Source organism: Accipiter gentilis, chromosome Z, assembly GCF_929443795.1.
Source record: "Accipiter gentilis chromosome Z, bAccGen1.1, whole genome shotgun sequence".
Classification (NCBI taxonomy): Eukaryota; Metazoa; Chordata; class Aves; order Accipitriformes; family Accipitridae; genus Astur; species Astur gentilis.
The window spans coordinates 80,247,003-80,266,982 of record NC_064919.1 but is presented as its reverse complement, the minus strand read 5'-3'; the positions used below and the strand labels follow the sequence as shown (position 1 = coordinate 80,266,982).

General features: G+C 45.0%; 1 protein-coding gene across 12 annotated transcripts in view; it reads left to right on the top strand.

The window, feature by feature from the left end:
- CELF4 (CUGBP Elav-like family member 4) overlaps window positions 1–19,980 on the top strand; it is a 718,598-nt gene that overhangs the window by 655,387 nt on the left and 43,231 nt on the right. For 5 of the 12 annotated variants that reach the window (XR_007505106.1, XM_049795643.1, XM_049795641.1 and 2 more), the window contains exons 9-11: window positions 6,963–7,028; window positions 8,703–8,783; window positions 14,821–14,964. Coding sequence is in view for 11 of the 12 variants with exons in the window: in XM_049795643.1 (XP_049651600.1) it covers window positions 6,963–7,028; window positions 8,703–8,783; window positions 14,821–14,964 (291 nt within the window). In the remaining variant the exon portion in view is untranslated. The remainder of the gene's footprint in view (window positions 1–6,962; window positions 7,029–8,702; window positions 8,784–14,820; window positions 14,965–19,980) is intronic. The other 7 variants (XM_049795649.1, XM_049795648.1, XM_049795645.1 and 4 more) reach the window with 4 other exon arrangements.

Sequence of the window (19,980 nt, the reverse complement as noted above, 5' to 3'; positions counted from 1 at the left end):
TAGAAATGTGCCTGGCTCAGAGGCCTGGAGGCTAAGTTATTACAGGAAATCTTTGGCTGTGTTCTGTTTGTCCACCCTAAATCTCCAGGTGAGAGCTTTCCTGTTCGTGTTTTGTATCAGCAGTTCCAAAACTGCAACAGTGAGCAACAGAAACATCATTATGACTAGGAAGTACTTATTTGACCCATTTGTAACAATCTGCCATGTGCCATAAACCACGCTTTACTGGTAAAATAAATAAGTGAAGGAATGCACTCATTAAAAATATAATAACAAGTTGCCATCTTCAATTGTAGTCTAAGCTCCTTTAATGATGCCATGTACTTCCAACGATCATGCTGCAGCCATAACGAATGAGGTTGTTTAAGGCAGTTGTGGGAGCCTTTCCAAAGCCAAAGTATTTTCTCCTCTGATCTGGAAGAAGGTGTAAATACAAATCAGGCTCTGTGCTAATGTTTTCAGAGGCATCTAAGTGAGTTAAGACCTTGAGCTTTATTTTTAAAGATGACTTAAACTAAGCTCCCCCAAAATATGGAGTTAGAGTGCCTTAATAGCTTTTAAAACCTGACCCTGACATATGTGCTTATGGCCTTAGGCAAAGGGAGGGAAGTCTGATCCTAACTCCGATGTTGACTTAGTTTGTCATCTTGGCCAGCTACCTCCACTTATCTGTATTTCTGAGTCTTCTGTGTCTTTCTTGCTTTGTCCACTGGAAGCTCTTCATTGCCAGACACAACTCCTGTCACATTTTTGCACAACACCCATCTCAGCAGGGGCCTGATTAGAGATGGGGCTTGGAAGTGGGACTATTAAGAAAATAATGAAGAGAATCCTGTTTTACAGGGATGAACTATATGAGGTTTATAGTAGGCCCATATGTTGTCCCATACAAGCATCTACAATACCTGGGGATGCTACCAAAAGGGTTTTTCCAACTAACAGGATGGAGCACAGGGCACAAATGCCCTGGATTTCTTGGCTCCTTTGACATGTAGGGGAAGAGACAGTGAGACATGTCTTTGGCTGAGGGGTGTCCAGACCCTAAATAGCAAAACTAAACTAAAATACAGAATCAGTCTCTGTTTTCTGCCGGATCAGCACATTCTTTCTATTATTGCAGTTATTGTTGTGTCTGAATACCTAATTAATTACAACAGTAAATGCTGGCTTCTTTAATCACAGCATCAGCTGTCCTAATCAATCTTAATAATATGGAATCTGTACTATGGCACCCATGAATTTTAATCTACATAAATTTCTTAAGACCTCTCGCAAGCTTGTTGTATGAAATGATATAATTATGGATATAGATTAGGGCTGTAGAGAGTGATTTAAATTGGATTTAAGGAGAAGGTGAATAGAGCCCTCCCACTCATTTATTTATTTATTTATTTATTTTAATCCTGGCCTTCATGTAGATTTTTTTTTTTTCCTATCATTATTTTATTTCCTCCCCACTGACTGAACAGCACTGCCTCTCTTTGATCACTTTCCTCCCCCAACCACCATCGCAGATGTGATAGTGGACAAGCTGCAGCTCCTGGGAGAGGTGTAAAATACCTCCAGGACAGTGAGAGGAATGAATAGATGGGGCAGAGCACAAAGCTGTGGATCCAGGTGGTAACATGTTTTTGTAGACCCGTGCGGGGAGCAGCACTGCCAAATAGAGTGAAATAGATGGAATAAAGCATGTCTGTCACTAAATGCATAGGCGATCAGAAACAGGGGATGAAGAGCATATCATACAGGTGTAAGGTTTGTTGACTCCTTCCACCAAGTGAAATCCCAGGGTGCCTTAGGGGCCCAAAATGTGCCAGATGCTGCTTTTGTCTCTCAGAAGCACTGGGCCCCTCTGATTTCAGAGAGCAGATTTCCTTGGCTTTCTCTTACCTTGAGCTGGAACAGAGAGACTGTCCCATACCTCAGTGAGGGGAATGGAGGGCCCACTTTTGATGGGGGGGCCATCATCCTTTTTCCTCACCACACTCACTGGCTTCAGTGCAGCTCCTCCTGATTTATACCCCTGACTATCACAGCAGACTCCAGCCCTCTGTCCCCTACAACCACTTTCGTGTGGGGCACCCATATAACAGCTCATCTTGGCCAGACACTGTAGCTGGGTTACTGACATCTCAGGAGGGATTCTTTATAGAACATCATTTAAACCAATTTTATTTATTTTTAACAACGTGCTTCAATCTGCCACCTCCATCCCTTCATTGTCTGACAAAAGCTAAATGTCAGGCCTAACACTGGCTGAACGCCCCTTTAAAAAGTTGGATTGCAATCTAGAGATATATCAGTAGTAAGAAAGCTTCCTGGTGTTAATTTTAAAGCACTGGTATTTCATGCTGACTTGGGAAATCATCCTTGGTTTTTGGCATCAGGCAGAGGATTTGGAATGTGACATTAATGGATCTACTTTCTTTGAAGGACTTGGGAGTCATTTCTTGACTTCTGCCTAATGAATAAGTGCTGCCTTCGTTAAATTTATATTTATGGCCATATAGTAGGTCATTGGCTTGTTTTATGTCTCCAGGTTTATGGAAGGTTATCTGCCATGGTCACCTTGTGGCATCTTGGCCAGGATCATCTTACAAAGAGACAATTGTATCTAAGCAGGATTTTTCCCATGGAGATATGGAAATGATCAAATTAATATAGAGGCAACGTCCAGGGATAAGGCTCTTGCCCTGAGCTGCCAAATGAAGTTACTACTAGCATCTGTTTTCACAGTACACCTTTAGTTTGCCCTGGCAAGGCCAAATCCTCAGCTTCAGCAAAGCAGCAAGGCTACCTGGACTTCAGAGGGGCTGACGTGATTGATAGTTGTTCTCTGGCTTCTCAGGAGCCTCTCTGCTTCTTTGACTTCACCAGTGGATCCTAAGTTTGTACATTACATCACGTATAATCTATTAAATGTCTGTATGTTGGACTAAGATCTCCATGAATCTGACCACAAGAAAAGGTATTTCAAATGTTATCTATTGTCACACCAGCACATCCAAGGTCTTTTGGGTAATGTTACGACTTAGAGATGTGCTAGTTCCAGTCCAACAGCCCCTTTAAGTTGCTTTATGATATCCATGTCCCTCATCTAGTGTATCCTATATTCCTATAGCTCTTACCAGGCCTTACTCAGCTATTTACCTTCTGGGCCACAGTAGCCTTACACCCTGGCACAGACAGCACACATGCCTGTGATCAACTATTTGCCGTAACAGAAAAGACTAGCCATCTGGATGGGGACAAAAGGTGGCTGAGACAGGGTAACCCTCCTACCTTAGCAGAGCATGATGTATGTGAAGGCCACAGGGGTGCACACCTTAATAAGCTATGTGTATCTTATGGAGGAATAAAGCAACCTTCCCTTATGGCGTCCTTGTGCTGAGACACAGAAGTGATTCATGCCTCCCCAACACTTTGAATTTTAGCACATGGTGTGCTCCAGCCTACAGTCACACATAACCCCTGGGGCGAGTTGGCTCTGGATCGTGAGCCCCTCGTACATCTGAGCCCTTGCTGAACTTCTCATGGGTCATTAGCATGTATGAGGGCAGTCACTTTACTGAACACGGCATGGCTACAACTTCCTCAAATGTCTAATCTGTGTCTTGAGATTTCTGGATCAATACCAGCCATTGGCTTCATCCACACTACAGCTGGGAATGTAGGCAGTTATGTCCTTTACTAGGTTTAATTCCTCTGGCAGAGTGAGCAGCAGCATGAAGATATGCTCACAGCTGCCCAAGCTACCTTGGCTTTGTGCCGGGGTACTCAGCCAGCCCTGGACTCTGTGTCCCTGCATCTTCATAGGCCATGTTGGCCAGCATGGACCCATCCACTGTACTGAAGTCACATCTTCATTTGCTGAGTAAACACTCTTTGAGCTAAGGAAGACAAGCTCTTCAGCAAGCAAAGGCTTTGTTTTAAAGAGCTGCCAAGTTAAATTCCTGCAAGTGGTGATTCACCACAACTGCCTTTCCCTAACAGCCAAGGTAGGGTATGACACAAGTAAAACACAGAGCCCCAAGCCAGGGGTTGCTGCCTCCTTGTGCTGTCTGGTCCTACATCCCAGGGATGCTTTCAACTCGCTCCTTTTCAAGAGCATCCAGGGATGGTTGGGTCAGTGTTAGGGTCCTGTATCATCCAGCCACCCTGTATCATCTTTACCTATGAGTAAGTGATTGCCAGCTTGGAGCAAATCTGACTGAAGACAAGGGACAGTCTTCCCAATGGCTTGCATGTGCTGTGAACTAGGAGGAAATTCCCTGAGTGATTTGGGACACAAGGCAGCCTCCTAAGCAACAAAGACCCGGTTAGATACTATGCTTGTGAAAAAGTCATTAAGACTCAGGATAATAAACTCTAAAAGCTTTGTGTGGGAGGGAAAAAGCCTGCATTTAAAGGCTTGTTGTCCCAAACCCTTTAAATAAAGCATTTGTCCAGTTTTGATGTTTAATATTAAAGGTCTTAAATTATTGTCAGTGTATGTTCTTAAGCAGAATGGGTTAGTTGCAATGGGCAGAGTATGGCTCTGAAGGCGGGTGAGATGTCCACAGATGGGGCAAGGAGAGCAGCTCTGCACTGAGCCAGGTAGTTCCGTTCAGGACAGAGACTCAGCTATAGCTGGGAGAGTGGGCAGTTCCCATGTGTGCCCAGCTAAGGCAAGGAATAAAGGAGAGGACCACAGTCAGACAGGTAGTGCTCAGTGGCTCCTCCTGTTATAAATGAAGAGGCAGTCATTGCTAATTGTCAGCATGTCAGAGAAAGAATGAGCATGCCTGAGTCCAGCCTCAGCTGGAAGGAAGGAAATGCTGTGGATGTATCTCCTGAGCAGGGGAGACAACTTTTTCTTCTAGCTTTATAAACAGATGAGTGCAACCAAGGAAGGGCAGTTGCCTTTGGGGCAGACACAGTGGATCATTTCCTTTACTGCAGACTGCAAAACCATAGTTGTCTTATACAGATTTGCTCCCTTTACCACCTGTCCCCTCACCTTCCTCAGGAGGTAGCTTCTACCTGACAGGACTTGGTCATTTTGGGGAGGTCCGAGTTATTATGATCCATTCTCCTAAAGGAGTGAGGGAACGGGTGTATCACTCAACTTTTCACAACCATTCAGTTTTCTTCTGGAGCAATATGTTCAACATGCTGTTTTTAGAGGAAAACAGTTTTGAGCAGAGGTTAAAAACAATAGACTTTAGTTGCTTCCTTCTTCAAGAAGGCAGGAATCAATGGAAACGGATCTTATACTTTCCAAGCATTTCTTCCAGTTTCCTGGAGCATCTACTCTCTAAAAATATAGCTTTGAATCTCTACTATGCCTTCCATTGATGTTCCACAGGTTTTAATATATTCTTCTCACACCCCTTTTCAAGGGGTGAAAATCCTTACAGTCAGGCAATGCTTTCCTATTTCACATACATACATATTGAGGGATGTGTCAAAAGTCAGCTAGAAAATCAACCAAAGAAATTCCAACGTAACATTGTAATCCCACTTATTTCTCCCTGGGAATACCCCATCCTCATACTCCTTGTGATCTAATAATGCCCATAATGAACAGGAGCATCTAAGACTTAGCCAGCTAATAGGGTTTGTCCTCTCCAAATTTGGTCTTCTCACCTTTCCTCCTTGTATTTTGGGAGAAAAGTGCAAGATCTTGCAAGCTTCCCTCATGATCAATGGTGATCTTTGAAGTTAAGGTTCAAGCTGGTATTTGCATCTGTAAGAAAGCACTTTGTCCGTGTTCCTTGGGTCTGTAACACTCACATTTGCCAACCTCCCCCACAGTTTGGCATACAGTCAATGTCTCTCCTGGGACAGGCCAGTGGCACCAGATTTCCTTCCAAGAGTCCCACACCTTTGCGTCCTCCAAGCCCTTGCCTCCAGCCTCCTACTCTGTGCTTGTAGGAATGAAGAAGGTGGGATGGAGGGAGGAAAGTGGCAGCTCCCTAAGGGATCATCCTACACATAAGAAGCCAGAGGGACTGTGTAAATGTAGAACTGTGCAGCACCAATAAATACAAATTAAACTCATAACAAGAAGTGAAATATTAGGGCCAAGGTGACATTTGGACTGCAGGTTCAGCCAAGCTTTGCTTTAAATTTTTTATTGCTGCAGATAAAGAAAGAGCTTATCCCACACGTTTCTCTCACTCTCTCTCTCTGTTTTTCTCTCCCTATTGACCAAAGGGGAAAAAAGAAAAAAAAATAATCTTAACTAGCTTTGGTTGTATTTGAACTAGACTTCAAATTTTCACAAAAATAAACAGTTTTATGGGTGAGGAATGCACACTTGTAAAGAGAGAAAATGCACTTTGAAGCCAGCAAGGGATTGCATGCCTTACGCAGAGATTCACAGCATCCTCCCTGGAGCAGACAAGCAGTGTCCCCCTCCCCTCCAAGCAGCATCTCCTCTCTCACAGAGGGCTGCCTGGCAGCATCACAGTCCTTCGAAGGGATGTCGGTATGGCAGGAGCCACTGCTTTGTTCTCTTCTCCTTCCTCCTGCTATGCTCCTGTTGTTTTCTGCTCTGACTGAAAAGTTCCATGCAACTGTAGCTGTCATTGAGATCTGACTCTGCACAGCGCTTAGCACAGTGTCAGTCCTGGCTTAAGATGAGGGCTCTTTGGGGTTGATTACTGCAGTGCCAAAAATCTGCATGATCAGAGGTGGGCTCCATAATTGAAGCTTGGGAAAGAAGGGAAGAGGTTTGTTTGCCCTCTGCTCCGAAGTCTCACAGGGGCTGGGGGACAGAGCCCTCCTGGCCATCATGGAGGACTCTGTTCAGCCCTGTCTGTAGAGTGAGTGAGCTGCTCCTCTCGGACCATCTGCTTCTGGGAACTTCAGACCCTGGGTCTGTCTGTCTCACACCACATGTTGATGAGAGAAGAGAAAAGAAGAGTGCCTGTCATGTTTTAACCCCTTAATTCCTTCTCTCTCTTGTGTCTCCACAGCACAGAGCCCCACTGCAGCAGACCCCTTGCAGCAAGCCTACGCTGGAGTGCAGCAGTACGCAGGTCGTTAGTATTAACACTTTCTCCCAATAAACCTTTCTCTTCTCTAAAGCCTTTAATTTCTGAATACACCAGAGGGTGCTGGGGGAAGGGAGGTGTTCACTGATACAGAAGTGAGCGGAGGGCCACAAAGTCTCAGATAAAATTTGCACTTCTTGTGAAAACAAACATAAAGCCCAGGGTCTTCTCTCCCTAAGGAGGCAACCTCCTCCCTTTCCCCAAGGAAAGGTTCTCACTGACCTGTACCTTGGTGCAGCTTCATCAGCAGGACCAGGTCCAGTCTGCCTAACAGAGTGCACAAGTACAAAATCAGGCCGCTGATCTGGAGGCCACTTTCTATAACAGGCATCCTGAGTGCTGCAGAGAGGAGGTGAGATGGGCAACCAGACCCTGCAGAACCATTGCTCCTGTGTCTGGCAGGGTATGGTATATCTGCACATACCCTGATTTTAGGGTATGTCTACACTGGCCACAGCCCAGCTAGTTAGTTTGAGGCTTGCTTAGGAGCTACGCAGACATACTTCTGGCTTCCCAGCAGCTTTCTCCACGGCTCCCAACAGGTCAGCCTCCACTCGCGTCACCCTGTATGCTGAGCAGCTCCTTTGCAGTTGATGGACTGACACCAGCCAAAGTGACCTGGTGCAGGCCACGACCCCGCCGTGTTCAGCCTCCCCTCGCGAGGTGTCCATGGCCAACGTTGCGAGGAAGCTGCCACCCCAAAGTCATTATTTCCTGTGGTAACTGGAGCAATCACAGGCTCCCGCTGAGGAATGGCTATTATCTCATGTCAGCACTGTATCTGGAAACTTAATTTAATTCTCCATGTAGGGCTTCATTTGCCGGTGTTTTAGTTATTGTCATTTATTGCTTGTGAGGTTTGATAGATGGGAAGCAGCTCAACCCTTTGAGCTGTTAATTAACCCCTCTGCACACACATGGCCCCTATCCCCCTCTCTCTGGGCTCACAGGCGACCCGTACTCTGTATTTTTAGCAGCAAGGCACATCATCTACCATCTGTGGTACTGAATGGCTCCCCTTGTCTGCTTGGTGGGGGAGCTGAGGTGGGGAAAATTGTTTAATTGCTGCACACTGCTTCCACTGTGTTTGTGTGAAAGAGAGGAAGTCTCTATGGACATGAAAGAAAATGTATATCCGAGAGTGTATGTGCAACTGTGCCTGTACAGTGTGTGGGCATACGAAGGTTAGAGTAAGGGAGGAAACACATGTGTGAACTGTTTTTATGATCATGTGAATTAATCAGGGTGCCAGAGAGATTACACAGGGAAATGTGTGCATGTGCTCTGCACGTGGCTGTCAGCACGGGCACCAAAGCACTGAGATCATGAATGACTGTGTTCGTGGTACCATCTGGGATGGTTATGCACTTCTGCTGGGACAGGTCTCAGCAGAGACCCCCCATTTACACTGGGTTGCTGTCCCCGGTGTTATTGATGATGAAGCTGAAGGGAGGTTGGGTGCTCAGGACAACGTAGCACCTCCTGGAGTACGACCATGGTGCTTCCACCACATCTCAGGCTGCATGAGAAGGCCGTTCACAGAGCCAAAATGCAGGGGGAAAGCCCACCTCTAGCTTGGTGTGGTGGTTTGAAGTGAAAGCTCCTTGCTTCCCAGCACTGAAATCTGTCCCTCTTTCTTCTCTCCCTTTCTCTCCCCCATAGCTGCTTATCCTGCTGCTTATGGCCAGATTAGCCAAGCGTTCCCACAGCCGCCTCCTATGATCCCACAGCAACAGAGAGAAGGTGAGTAAATGGGCTGTCCTCCTTTCTGGCCCCAGCATGGCATCCCTACCACATTGGTTCCCCTCCTCATACACCTAGCGAGTATCCATTAAATGCCCAATTGCTTTGAATCCTTGGTCCCTCCACTTCCATGTGCAGCACAGCATCATTGGCACTAACAGTAGTATGCAGGAACATCCTCATGGGGAATCACTGCTGAGATCTCCTCAGTTCCCAAGGAGGGGAACTTGCTGATGTGCACGGCCCACGGAAAGACCTGCTAGCAACATAGGCAATGGCCAGTGGGGGGGGTCTGTGTTCGAGACAAGGAACAAGAATGCTGATAAAAATGCAATTGCATTGGAATAAAGAATTTAATAGGAAACAAAGCACTAGTGGCCCTTCATTAGAAACCAATAACATGATTTCAGGCACCTACTAATAAGAGAAAGAGGACCTGCTATTTAGAGGAGCTGACCTAGTGCTTTCAGCTTCCTTTGATAATCTGGAAACAGAAATCAGCCGTTTTAGAGTACAATCTCTGTATCAGGATGAGATGAATCATGTAGAAAGAATACCTATTTCTTTACATTGACTATGAGAGGAGCCTGGGTTATCTAGTCCACAGGACTGAATGGTTTCACCGGAGACAGGAAAAGTAAGGAGAGGTGAATCTCCCACCATTGCATGTAAATGTTTTGGGAGGGAACCGTGCCATGTAATATTCCCTTTACAGTCAGTGCGGAGCAGTGGGATTCTCAGAGGCACTCGGGTGGTCCCAACCGTCCTCCAGGGAGTCCACTGCTCCCTTTTGACAAGAAGAGGGAACTGCTTGCCTAAGTGAGGCATTTAACTCAGGTGCTTCAGCTTAATGTAGACAATCTCATTTTAAATAATTACATTTCAACTTTTATCCTCTATTAGATCACTAATTCAGATATATTCTATGTTATACGTGTTATTATATATATATAATGACATTTAATATTTTAATATAGTGTAACAGTCAGAATGAAATGAATCAAGATTACACTATCAAACTAAAACATTCTGATGGCCTAGAACTACTTTGGGGGAGAAATCTCATTTTGTAAGAAAATTAGAAATGTCAGCATTTCGATCTAATTTGGAATTAATTTTTTTCCGATGTCAGAATTTCCTGGGGAACACAACTTCCAGCTCCTGATTAGCTCTAGTACATGTCCCTGCTGTGAGAACAGATGCACAGACCTAACGTATCATTACAGAGATGTTTCCCCCATGCTGAAGGACTTTGCTTTTTTATTACTTACTGGGGCTAGATTAAGCATAGGACAAAATGGCGAGCAGATCATTGCTCAGCAAAACATTTTGCCAGGAATCATCAGAAACAAGGGGTAGCTGTGGTGCACATTTTGAAGACCCGCTGCCCAAAGACCCTTGTGTTCATAAGGCATGACAGGTCTCTGTGGGTTGAGGGTGAGTGTCACCCAGTGGACAAGTAATCTCATAACTCCTCGCTCCTTCCTGTAAGCAGCTGGTATTGAGGATGGTTGGGGGCCACATATATAAGATGAATCACCAGTCCAATGCAGGTTGCTGTTCCCAGTGTCCTCCGTTTTCCTGCAGTGTTTAGATGCTGTGGCTTTCTCTGCTGCTTGCTAGAGAGAGAATCTCTAAGGCACGACACTTCCTTTTAGTAGAGGGTCAGGATCTTTAAGCGTCTCTAGCCTTTAACAGGAAAACACAGCAAGAGGGAACTCTGATAATAATAATGCTCAGTGCTAAGAAGATATGTTTGCAAGGATGTGCACAAACATTGATTCGTTAATGAAGCAGCCCTACCACAACAATAACATTGATGATGACATTGTTAATAACAATGCTAACTCTCTGCTCCTGGATCCCGGTTGGATAACAAGCCCAGAGCCGCTTGGCTGCTGCAATGTTCCTACAGAGATTAGTTATTACTTCCACATGAGGGCTGAGGCTGCTGGCAGATGATGGGGTGGATAGAGTGGAACACATCCAAAATCATCAAACCTAGAGATGAAGTCTTGATTCAGGCCATGTCAACCAGGCAAAACTTGGGGGTAATTCTAAATTTTTATGGTATTACTCATCTTGACGTAGTTTCTGAAACTCAGAAGTACACTTGGATATTAAAATAAAGTGGTGCAGGCTTGTGACTCTTATCTTCCCTGTGCTCAAACATGCTGGGGACTGAATAGCAAGCAGATGCAGAAGCAGCAATGAAATTCCAGCCTCTGAGTATTTGCTGTAGGGGTGAGGTGTGCAGCTGACCAAAGGGCTACAGGCTAACTTCATAGAACCTTATGGGACAACCCATTTTTAATTACTGTTGTAAGACCAGTGTAGTCACAGCCTTTCCTTATGACACTGATTCCTGGTGTTGGGGATGCAATGACAGCTGATATCAGCACAGGTATATGGAGTTTACTCATGTTGACAGTGGACACCAGGGATAGGTTGGTCTGCGGCTGCCCCATGCGAAAAAACTAACAATGAGCTGGAGGGTGAGCATGGGCAGAGCAATGGCATAGCAGCTCAGGTCTAACTGAGCCAAATCAACATGGACACACCACAGAGTTCTCTAGCATGTGTTTCTGTGCCCTCAGTCAAGGGTTTTTCCACTATCCAGTATGGTATGCCTGTAATTTACAGACTATTCATAAACTATGCCTTATTTAAAACTTTTCTTTCCTTTTTGTTCAAATCAAGGCTATCTGTGCTTCTTGTGTATCAATGAACAGAAAGATCTGTAACTTAAAGCCATAAAACCAAGGGCCATGGTAGATGTCAGGATAGAAATGAACCTTGATTCTCTTCTCATAATGTGTCATGAGGGCTAGATTTCAAGCTGACTTACGGGCCTTTTGAAAACCAAAACAAACTGTGTGGTAAATAATTATAGTACTGTATTCAGCCCTGAAATGTCAAGTATACTGATCTCCAATGATCCATTAACTCAGTCCAAAATAAGACCTTTCTCTCCAACAAGTCAGTTGGAGTCTTCACTAAGGTTTTGCCATTACAGCTGTGATCTTCCTCTTGCTCCAGTCATCCTAAGTCCTTTGAAACTCATTGCATGTGTGCACTGAAAACTAACTTACCTTTTCATAGCATTCTGAGCTGAACAGCTCATGCCTTTGATTTCTTAAAAATATATACATGTACACGAAGAGGCGGCCATACACATAAACACATAATCTTCCATGGAGTGCCCAAATTATCCTGACTCAGGCAAAAAAAAAAACAAAACACAACAAGGTAGGAGGGCTGAGGCAGACAGATCTTGTTTTGTGAATTCTTTACCAAGGAGTCTAACTGCGATGGGTAACTTACAGATGGATGGATTTAACAAGAAATTGCTTGTTAAATTCTAATGGCAGAATTTTCATGTGTGAGGATGGTAAAACAAATCAAACTACCCCAGGTTATTTCTCAGTAGCAGGTGCAGTTTTCAGCACTGGAAATTAGCAAAACCCCTCTGTAGCTGGGAACAGAATGAATTTGGCCTTGAATGTCTGAGTTGGTATGGGAAGCCACAGCATGGGTTTCCCAGCCACATTACAGAGCTGAACTGGGCTTTGAGGACAGTCTCTGCTTTTTCACATCTTCCTTGGTCTCTTCCTCTCAGTCTCTGAGCAGTGTGAGGCAAAGCTGATTTCAAGGTGAACTAAGGGTTGTTCTCTCCTTGAGCCCAACCTCTAAACCCGGTGTAGATGAAGTTGTGTGCCTCCTGGTCTGCCTTATGCCTTAGTAGGTGTTTCTCAGCACAGGCAAGCAGAATCCCTACTCATTGACAACACATCCAAGACCCCAGGAAATGCAGCTGGTATTTTTGAAAGAATTTGCCAGTTTTAACAGAGCAAACTGCTGGCTTTGGTGATGTCAGTGGGAATTTTGCCACTAATTGCAGCAAAGCCAAGATTTTACCCATTCCATTATAATGTGGATCTCAAATCCCACAGCAGAAGTGCTCTGGGGCACATTCAGATGAAGGAATGAATTGTTCCCTGCTATTCTGGACTGTGGTCTTCTCCTGGGCAGAATTTTCTCAATTCTAACAGACACCTAAGGGGGTCGGTGTTTGTTTAACACTTTCAGACTGTTTCATATCCAGTTTATCATGCCAATAACTCCACATTGTGTGGAAATGAACTGCAGCAAGCGCAGAAGAAGGGATAGTTGCTCAGAGAGGATACTAAGGAAGAGGCAGACGGGAGGTGGGGGGAAGATGGAAAAGCTTGGCATGAAATAGGGGAGCCTGATTGTGGGCCACTGAGGTTCAAAAGTAATTTAGCTAAGCAGATGACCGGGTGCCTAATTAGTTAATTATCCCACTGTACCACTATCCCTCTATTTGGAAGAAACCCTGTTACCATTCTCATGACCTCTAGGAAATGCACAAGATGATGCAAAGGATCAGCTGTTCCTTCGTGACAGTCCTTTTAGCAAATTAGTGGGGAAAATTGTGCTTAGCAAATATTCATTAGGGCTTCATTTTCCATTAATCCAAAAGGAAATGTGGAGAGTCTGTGACTTCAATCACGCTGAGGCCCAGGAATTTTAATGAGCTTTAAATGGGCATCTGTCAGAATCCTGACTTTGCCGTACTTCTCCCGCCAGCCGGGGTGATGAGTAATGGCTAATAAAAGGTGGGAGCATTTAGGAGAACTCCTCTCCCTAACAGGAAAGGCACAGTTGTAATTTTCTGTGTTATGAGACCATAATTATGCCCTGATGAAGAAAACGAGAGTATTAAAAAAAACCTTCCTTCCCCACATTGTGTCCCAGATGTAAATGGGGGAAAGTTGGCTGAGTCGGGTCACAGCTTTGTAGATACATGGGCTGGGTGGAAGGAGGATGCCCTCCTTCCCTCTGTCCTCTTACCCTTGCGGTGAGGAGCATGCACCGTACCCCCTTCATCTCAACCCCCCTGAGCAAAGCATATCTGGATATACCTGTTGAGGTCAGTGCAGATCTGAGCAGCACCGTGAAGTACCTTTGGAAATAAGACTATGAAAAAAACAATCCGTGCCTCCTCAAACTACAGAGTTTTCTGCTAGTGCACACTGCAAGGGGTTTAAATGCTTGGGGGGTTGTTTGTTTGCTGTTGTTCTTTTTTTTTTTCCTTTCCAAAAACCACTTAGACATACCTGTTCCCTTTTGACTTTTGCTCATGTTCAGCATCCTTGAAAATAAAAGTCACATTGAAAAGTTTCATTCTAGGCTATTTGACCAGAGGCAGATTCTCCCTCTTCTGCTCCAAAATACAATATCAATAGAACATTTTTAAAGGGTATCTACTTTAATAAAACTGCATATTCCAACTAAAGACTCCTCTCTGATATTTTTCCAAGCACCCTCTGAAGTCTGTAAGAGTATATGTAACAGCACTGAGGCAAAAAAGGCAGTTCCTCTTGTCCAGTAATTTGGATTTAAATCCATCTGTAATCTCTCTTGCAGAACCCTCTAGAATGGAGGACATGGCCAAACTGTCCAGATCTGGGGGAGTCTTCAGGCTAAGTCAAGCTGGGGGGTTGAATGTAAAATTCCACAAAACAAAATAAGCCTGGGGGTTTGTGCATATCTTTCTACTTGTTATCACAGTCCACACAGATACAAGAAAGATAATGAAAACTCTGCATGCAGACACTGAGAAGAGGCAAGGGTTAATGTGGGTCGCCCAAAACTCTACAGATTAAATGAGATTATGAGGAGCAAAGAAAAACTATGAACCACATTCTTTCATTCTTTTTGTTCTTATTCCTCCATTCTATCTTTCCATGGCCACATGTGCTGCTGCACTCCTCTGTCTCTAGATTTTGCCCTGGTGTCTGTCCTGGGAAGGTTAATGAAGTCAGTACAGCCTCTAGGTGACTTTACGAGTTCTTGGTCTTCTGCTTTGTCCGTTCCTCGGAAAGTCTACAGACTGCTTCCTAGAGGTGACCCCTCGCTAGTCAGAGAGAGGAGATGCCAAAGTAAATCTCCACCATGTGCTTCCTCATATCCTATTTCTCTCCATTCATGGGTCTTCTTTTTCTCTTGATAGGACCAGAGGGCTGTAACCTGTTTATCTACCATCTGCCCCAGGAGTTTGGGGATGCTGAGCTGATGCAGATGTTCCTGCCTTTCGGTAATGTCATCTCCTCGAAAGTGTTTGTGGATCGGGCGACAAACCAAAGTAAATGCTTTGGTGGGTAAAGATAACAAAACAATTAGATTCATCCAGGAAAGGGCTTTCTCTGAATACTTTACCTTTCAAACTGCTTTCTTTCTGCTTAAGCTTTATGATTTCTCTCAATTTACTCCTGTCGATACTTTCCCCCTTCCCTCTTTCTCTCCTACTTGTCTCATGCTCAGAGTTGTGTGCACTGCTTAGAGGTGAAGGTTTGGCATCTCACCAGCAGCAGGGTGCTGTGGCTACTCACCAGCAGCAGGGTGCTGTGGCTACTGGTGGTGGGGTGGAAAATACCCTCCCTTGGAAGGGGAGGTGGGGAGGGTAACAGAAAGGCCTAAAGCACCTGGAGCAAAATGGAGGTGGCTGTGGGGGTAGGTGAAATGCTGACAGGGTCAGCAGTGGGAGCTTGTGGCAGAAGGGGAATTTCTGTACCAAAGCAAAAGGAAAAACAGGTCATGGGGCTGAAGGGAAGACAGAGCTGCGGGGGGGCAGCTTGCCAGCAGCTGTGGTGCATTAGACTGCAAGGTCACAAGGGCTGTACATCAGTTGAAAGCCTGGTCTTCCAGGGGGATAACTGCTCAGCGGACCGCAGGCAGCCATGCTCCGAGCCCGCTGGACCCGAGCCAGCAGCAGAGCAGATAGAGATAGACTGAGCAAACCCTCTGCCTCAGCTGACAGGCCATGCTAAGAGGCTGGGTTTGAAAGCTGCACCATGCCCACAGAGCTCTGGCCTCACTGCTGGCTCAACCCCACCAGCTGGAGCATGAAAAGAGCACAGCCTCAGCTGCCTGTGAGCCACAATCTAGGGACTCCCTGAGCTGCACCCACAAGGGGAAGGCTTAGCCAGCCAACAGCCAGGTGGTGATGTGTGCATGGTGTCTCAGTGGGATCCTGCAGTTTGCAAAGGTGTTGCTGTGAAGGGTCCCTTCTGGCAGTGCAGCAGCATGGGGACCCTGTCACGTTTGATCCTATCCCACCTGATGGACAGGGGATCTGCCTCATCCATGTGCCCACCACTGGGATGTGTAATTTCTGGTTCTCCACCTTCCTGCATTCTCTGCAGACCTTCCCTGAGAAGCGCAATGGGACAAACTATTGCTTTTCTTTTCTTGCTACTTGCAGCTGATCTGGACTCTGTCTCTCAGGCAAAATTCCAGAGTTAAGACTTACTGGACTTTCATTTGATTTTAAAGCCACTCTCAGTCTCCACACTATGCTTCCCTTCCATCCTGCCTTTCCCTTTTCCCTCCTGGACAGCCCACCTCAGAAAACTCTTACCTCATCCCTTGCTAGCTATGGTACATGTCAGACAATAGTACTTCCAAGAGTTTCATGCCCCTTCTCTATACACAGTTCCTCCTACCCATCCATAGAGGCTGGTTTCCCCTTTGATTGAAGGACCTCTGTCCCCTGAAGTGAGGGGACACAGCATTACCCTTCACCAGTAGTCATTGGGTTGCTGCACTTTCAAGCGCTAGAGGAATGAAGGACAAAGACATTGGTATGAAGAGGTAGTTGGGAAATTCAAATGAGGAACTATGAATTAGCCCCATTCTTTCCAGAGCCCACCTCCTTTTTTAGACCTTTAACCATCTAAAAGCTCATAACAAGATGAGCAGACCAGCACAGCTCTAGGTGACATTGAAAACTAATGCTTCAGGGATATCCACCAGTTAGAAATGGACCTTTGGCAATGAAATTGCTATTCCTATCACAAATATTTAGGGGACTATTGAGCCTCGTTTTCCCCATATTGACAAGTGAGAAGACCAAAGGTAAATGGAGAAATGAGGTGAGAGCCAAGTCCAATAACTGAGAGTATCTTCTGGACAGGTATTCACCTTATCTCCTCTTAGATCAAAGGCTTTCTGGCTAGAAGGCTTCATGACGATAGCAAAACATACCTAGCTTGTGGGGCAGGGTTGTGGGGCTGGCTTTATTGTTGCTTCCAAGGTACTGTGAGCTTGTGGCTGAGAGCTGAGCAGGAATTGGGGCATCTTAGCAGAAATTTTTCTTAACATTGAGTCTTACTAGGAGAAACTAAACGTCAGCTTGTTTGATGAAGTAACCTTCAAAACTAATAGTGGGATATTCCACCCTGAAAGCAGGAAAGTATCCTTTGCATGTATTGATTCAAGCACACAGACAAGCAAAAGCAGGAATTAGAGATTGTTAGTGGATCTTAGTCACCTTATACTAGTTTCTGGGACACAAATATCCAAGCCCAGTCAGTTTTGCATCCCAGGGCTCAAGTCCTAGTTTTCTCTGGCTTTGATTTACTTTCCCATGAACCTGAGTGCCTGCTGTGATTGTTGGTCTCAGACAAACATGTTGACTATGCTGCCATGTCCACCACCTCCAGAAGGATAGAAATAGCAGAAGTACAGGTAGCTAATTAACACAAGTTTGTCACTCTGCTCTTCAAAATCTCCCACCCTGCTGACTTTCAACTTTAAAGCAATGTAAAAATGTAGAGGCTGTTTCAGAAAATCAGGCCTTTGTCCACTGAAGGTAGCACTGATTATGATTTTTTGTTCAGAAAGTCAATTTAAAAAAAAATAAAATTACTTTTTCCTAAATGAAAAGAAGGGATTTTGTTAACTTTGAAAGTAAGAAACCTCTTTCCTTCTCTGCTTAACCATTTCCCAAAATTCAACATGTAAAAACATAGCATTTGGATTCTGTTTCACTTTTTTTTAACCCAGCTAGAGCTCTCCAACTCATAGCCTGGGGGGACAACTCTGTCTGGCCCCAGAAAGATATTCCACCATTATATGACCTTTTAAAATGTATCTGCTATGCAGATCCCAAGTAAATTGCTGTAACAGAGTCTAGGCCCAGGTTGTCGACAAATTGTCAAGAATTCCTGCTTTTGACAAACTTAAGAAATTCTATGAAGAAAAATGTCACCATGTTTTCTTCCACAAGAACAGAAAATACTTCAGTTGTTGCTTTTGTCTCACTGTGGAACAATCTGTAAGCAGAGGGCCCAAACTGAGTGAGTCAGTAGAGCAGTATCTCAAAATAGGACTTTTATTCCTTCCCATTTGACTCTGAATTGGCCCCTGCATTTCCAGCACAGTTGTCTACTTTGGACACTACTGGCCAGATAGTGCAGGGAGAGCCATGGTAGTGTTAGGAAGAAAGCGAGATCACCCACAAGCCTGTCTCCTGGTTTCTGGAATCCATGAGTCTGCAGGGAACCAATAGCATCCACATGTGCTGAAGAAACTACATTGGAGTCATAAAGCATTTGACTTTCCCAATGCAGAGACTGCTGCCTCCTGGCTAACAATGAGCAGCAAGGTGTGTAAGCTACAGCAAACACCAATCTCATGTATAAAATGTGAAAGTGCTCAAACTTTGTCTATTGTTTTCCATAGCAGGACTGCTTGTTGTAGTGTGTAAGACTGCCTGAGAAACAGCCCTGACTTCTCACTGAAAAAAAGTGATTTAAATTGGGAGGCTTCTTAGCCTTCGCCTTTTCTTCTGCTGCACACATCCAGGCTAGACCCAAATCCTTCATTTTCTCTTACATCATTTCAAACCTCTGGCTTTTATTTTCCCCCCTTATCCTGGTGCAGCTGTAACATGGCCAAGTGCAGACCACACTTCTCCCTCCCACTCACCAACACCCTCTATATCCCTATGGCCTGAGCCTCCACCACACCAACCATATCAGCATCTCCTTGGGTTTCTCCTCAGGCACTGCCTTGTCCACCCTCTCTTACTCAGACTTATTGATTTCACCTTCATAGCTCTTCACTGTTCTGCCCTTTTCTCTCCTCTTTCACTAGTCCTTCGCTCATTGTCCATCTGATACCTGTAGCCTCTTCCCATGCGTATCTTTTACAGCCAGCATGTTTCTCCTACTGGGCCATGCTGTCCATTCCCAGAGAAATGGCAGGGCCACAGCAGGAATCATTGTCTCACTCAGGAAAAAATTACACTTAGTCAGATACTCCTTTAAGCCAGTGACTCCCATTCTCACAGCAGGCTGATCTAGGAAGTCTTGCACAGAGGTACAGAGTGCCACAGCCTGAACATCAACTTCTGCAGGACCCTGGAGCTTGTCTCTGTGCAAGGCAGAGACTGCACTGGGTCTCTCACCTTCCCACTGCATGTGTGTAAGTTCTTCTCTGTGTAGGTATGTGAAATGCCAGAGGGCATGAAATACATCTAGCTGCTGGTCTCAACGGTTCTGGTGATAATTCCCCTCTCAGTTGTGCAGAAAATTTAAATATGACCAATTTGTGTACAAGGCAAAAAGAAAACTCCTGTAAAATTACACTATTAAGGCTGCTAAGGCAAGTAGTCGATGTGAGAAGAGCCATTCTTCATGCTGCCCACACATGGCTAACTACTCTGTCGTAGGGTGATGCTACAATACAGTCCTAATTTCAGGAGCTCTTACTGTTGTCATACAAGACACATTTTAAGAAGGCATTTGAAGACATTAAACTAGTGAAATACAGAGACAGACGTGCTCTAGGAAAATGTTTTAACAGAGAAGAGAGAGAAAAGGATAGGTTTGGGCAATATTAATTAGGACTACATGACAGAAATTAGAAATATGAGGACGTGGATGGAGCAGCAGAGGCCAAATGATTACCCCAAAGTGTCAAATAAGATGTAGATAAATTAAAGCTGGAGGAATTGCTTTACTGGTGTACTTGGAAAATCATTCCTTCAGTCACCTCTTTCTGAGAGCAGTGAGAGCCTGTATCTGCCAGCTTTTTGCACACCATCAAGGAATGGACACTCTCAGGCCAGTTCTGCTCCATGTCCCTTTCTTGTCCCCAACATACGTCTCCTTGGCACGTGCCTGTTCCCCATACCTACTGGTGTGGCAGCTTCAGTTTGTCCCCATGAGACAATGACTCCAGGAGGCTGTGAAGAACTGCTCTTAAGTTCACAGAGACACCATGGGTTCCCTCCACTCAGCTCAACATGGTTTGACACACCAGGTGCGAACAACCACAACTGCTGGATATTTTTCTCCTTTTCTATGCATTCCAGATGGACTTTCAC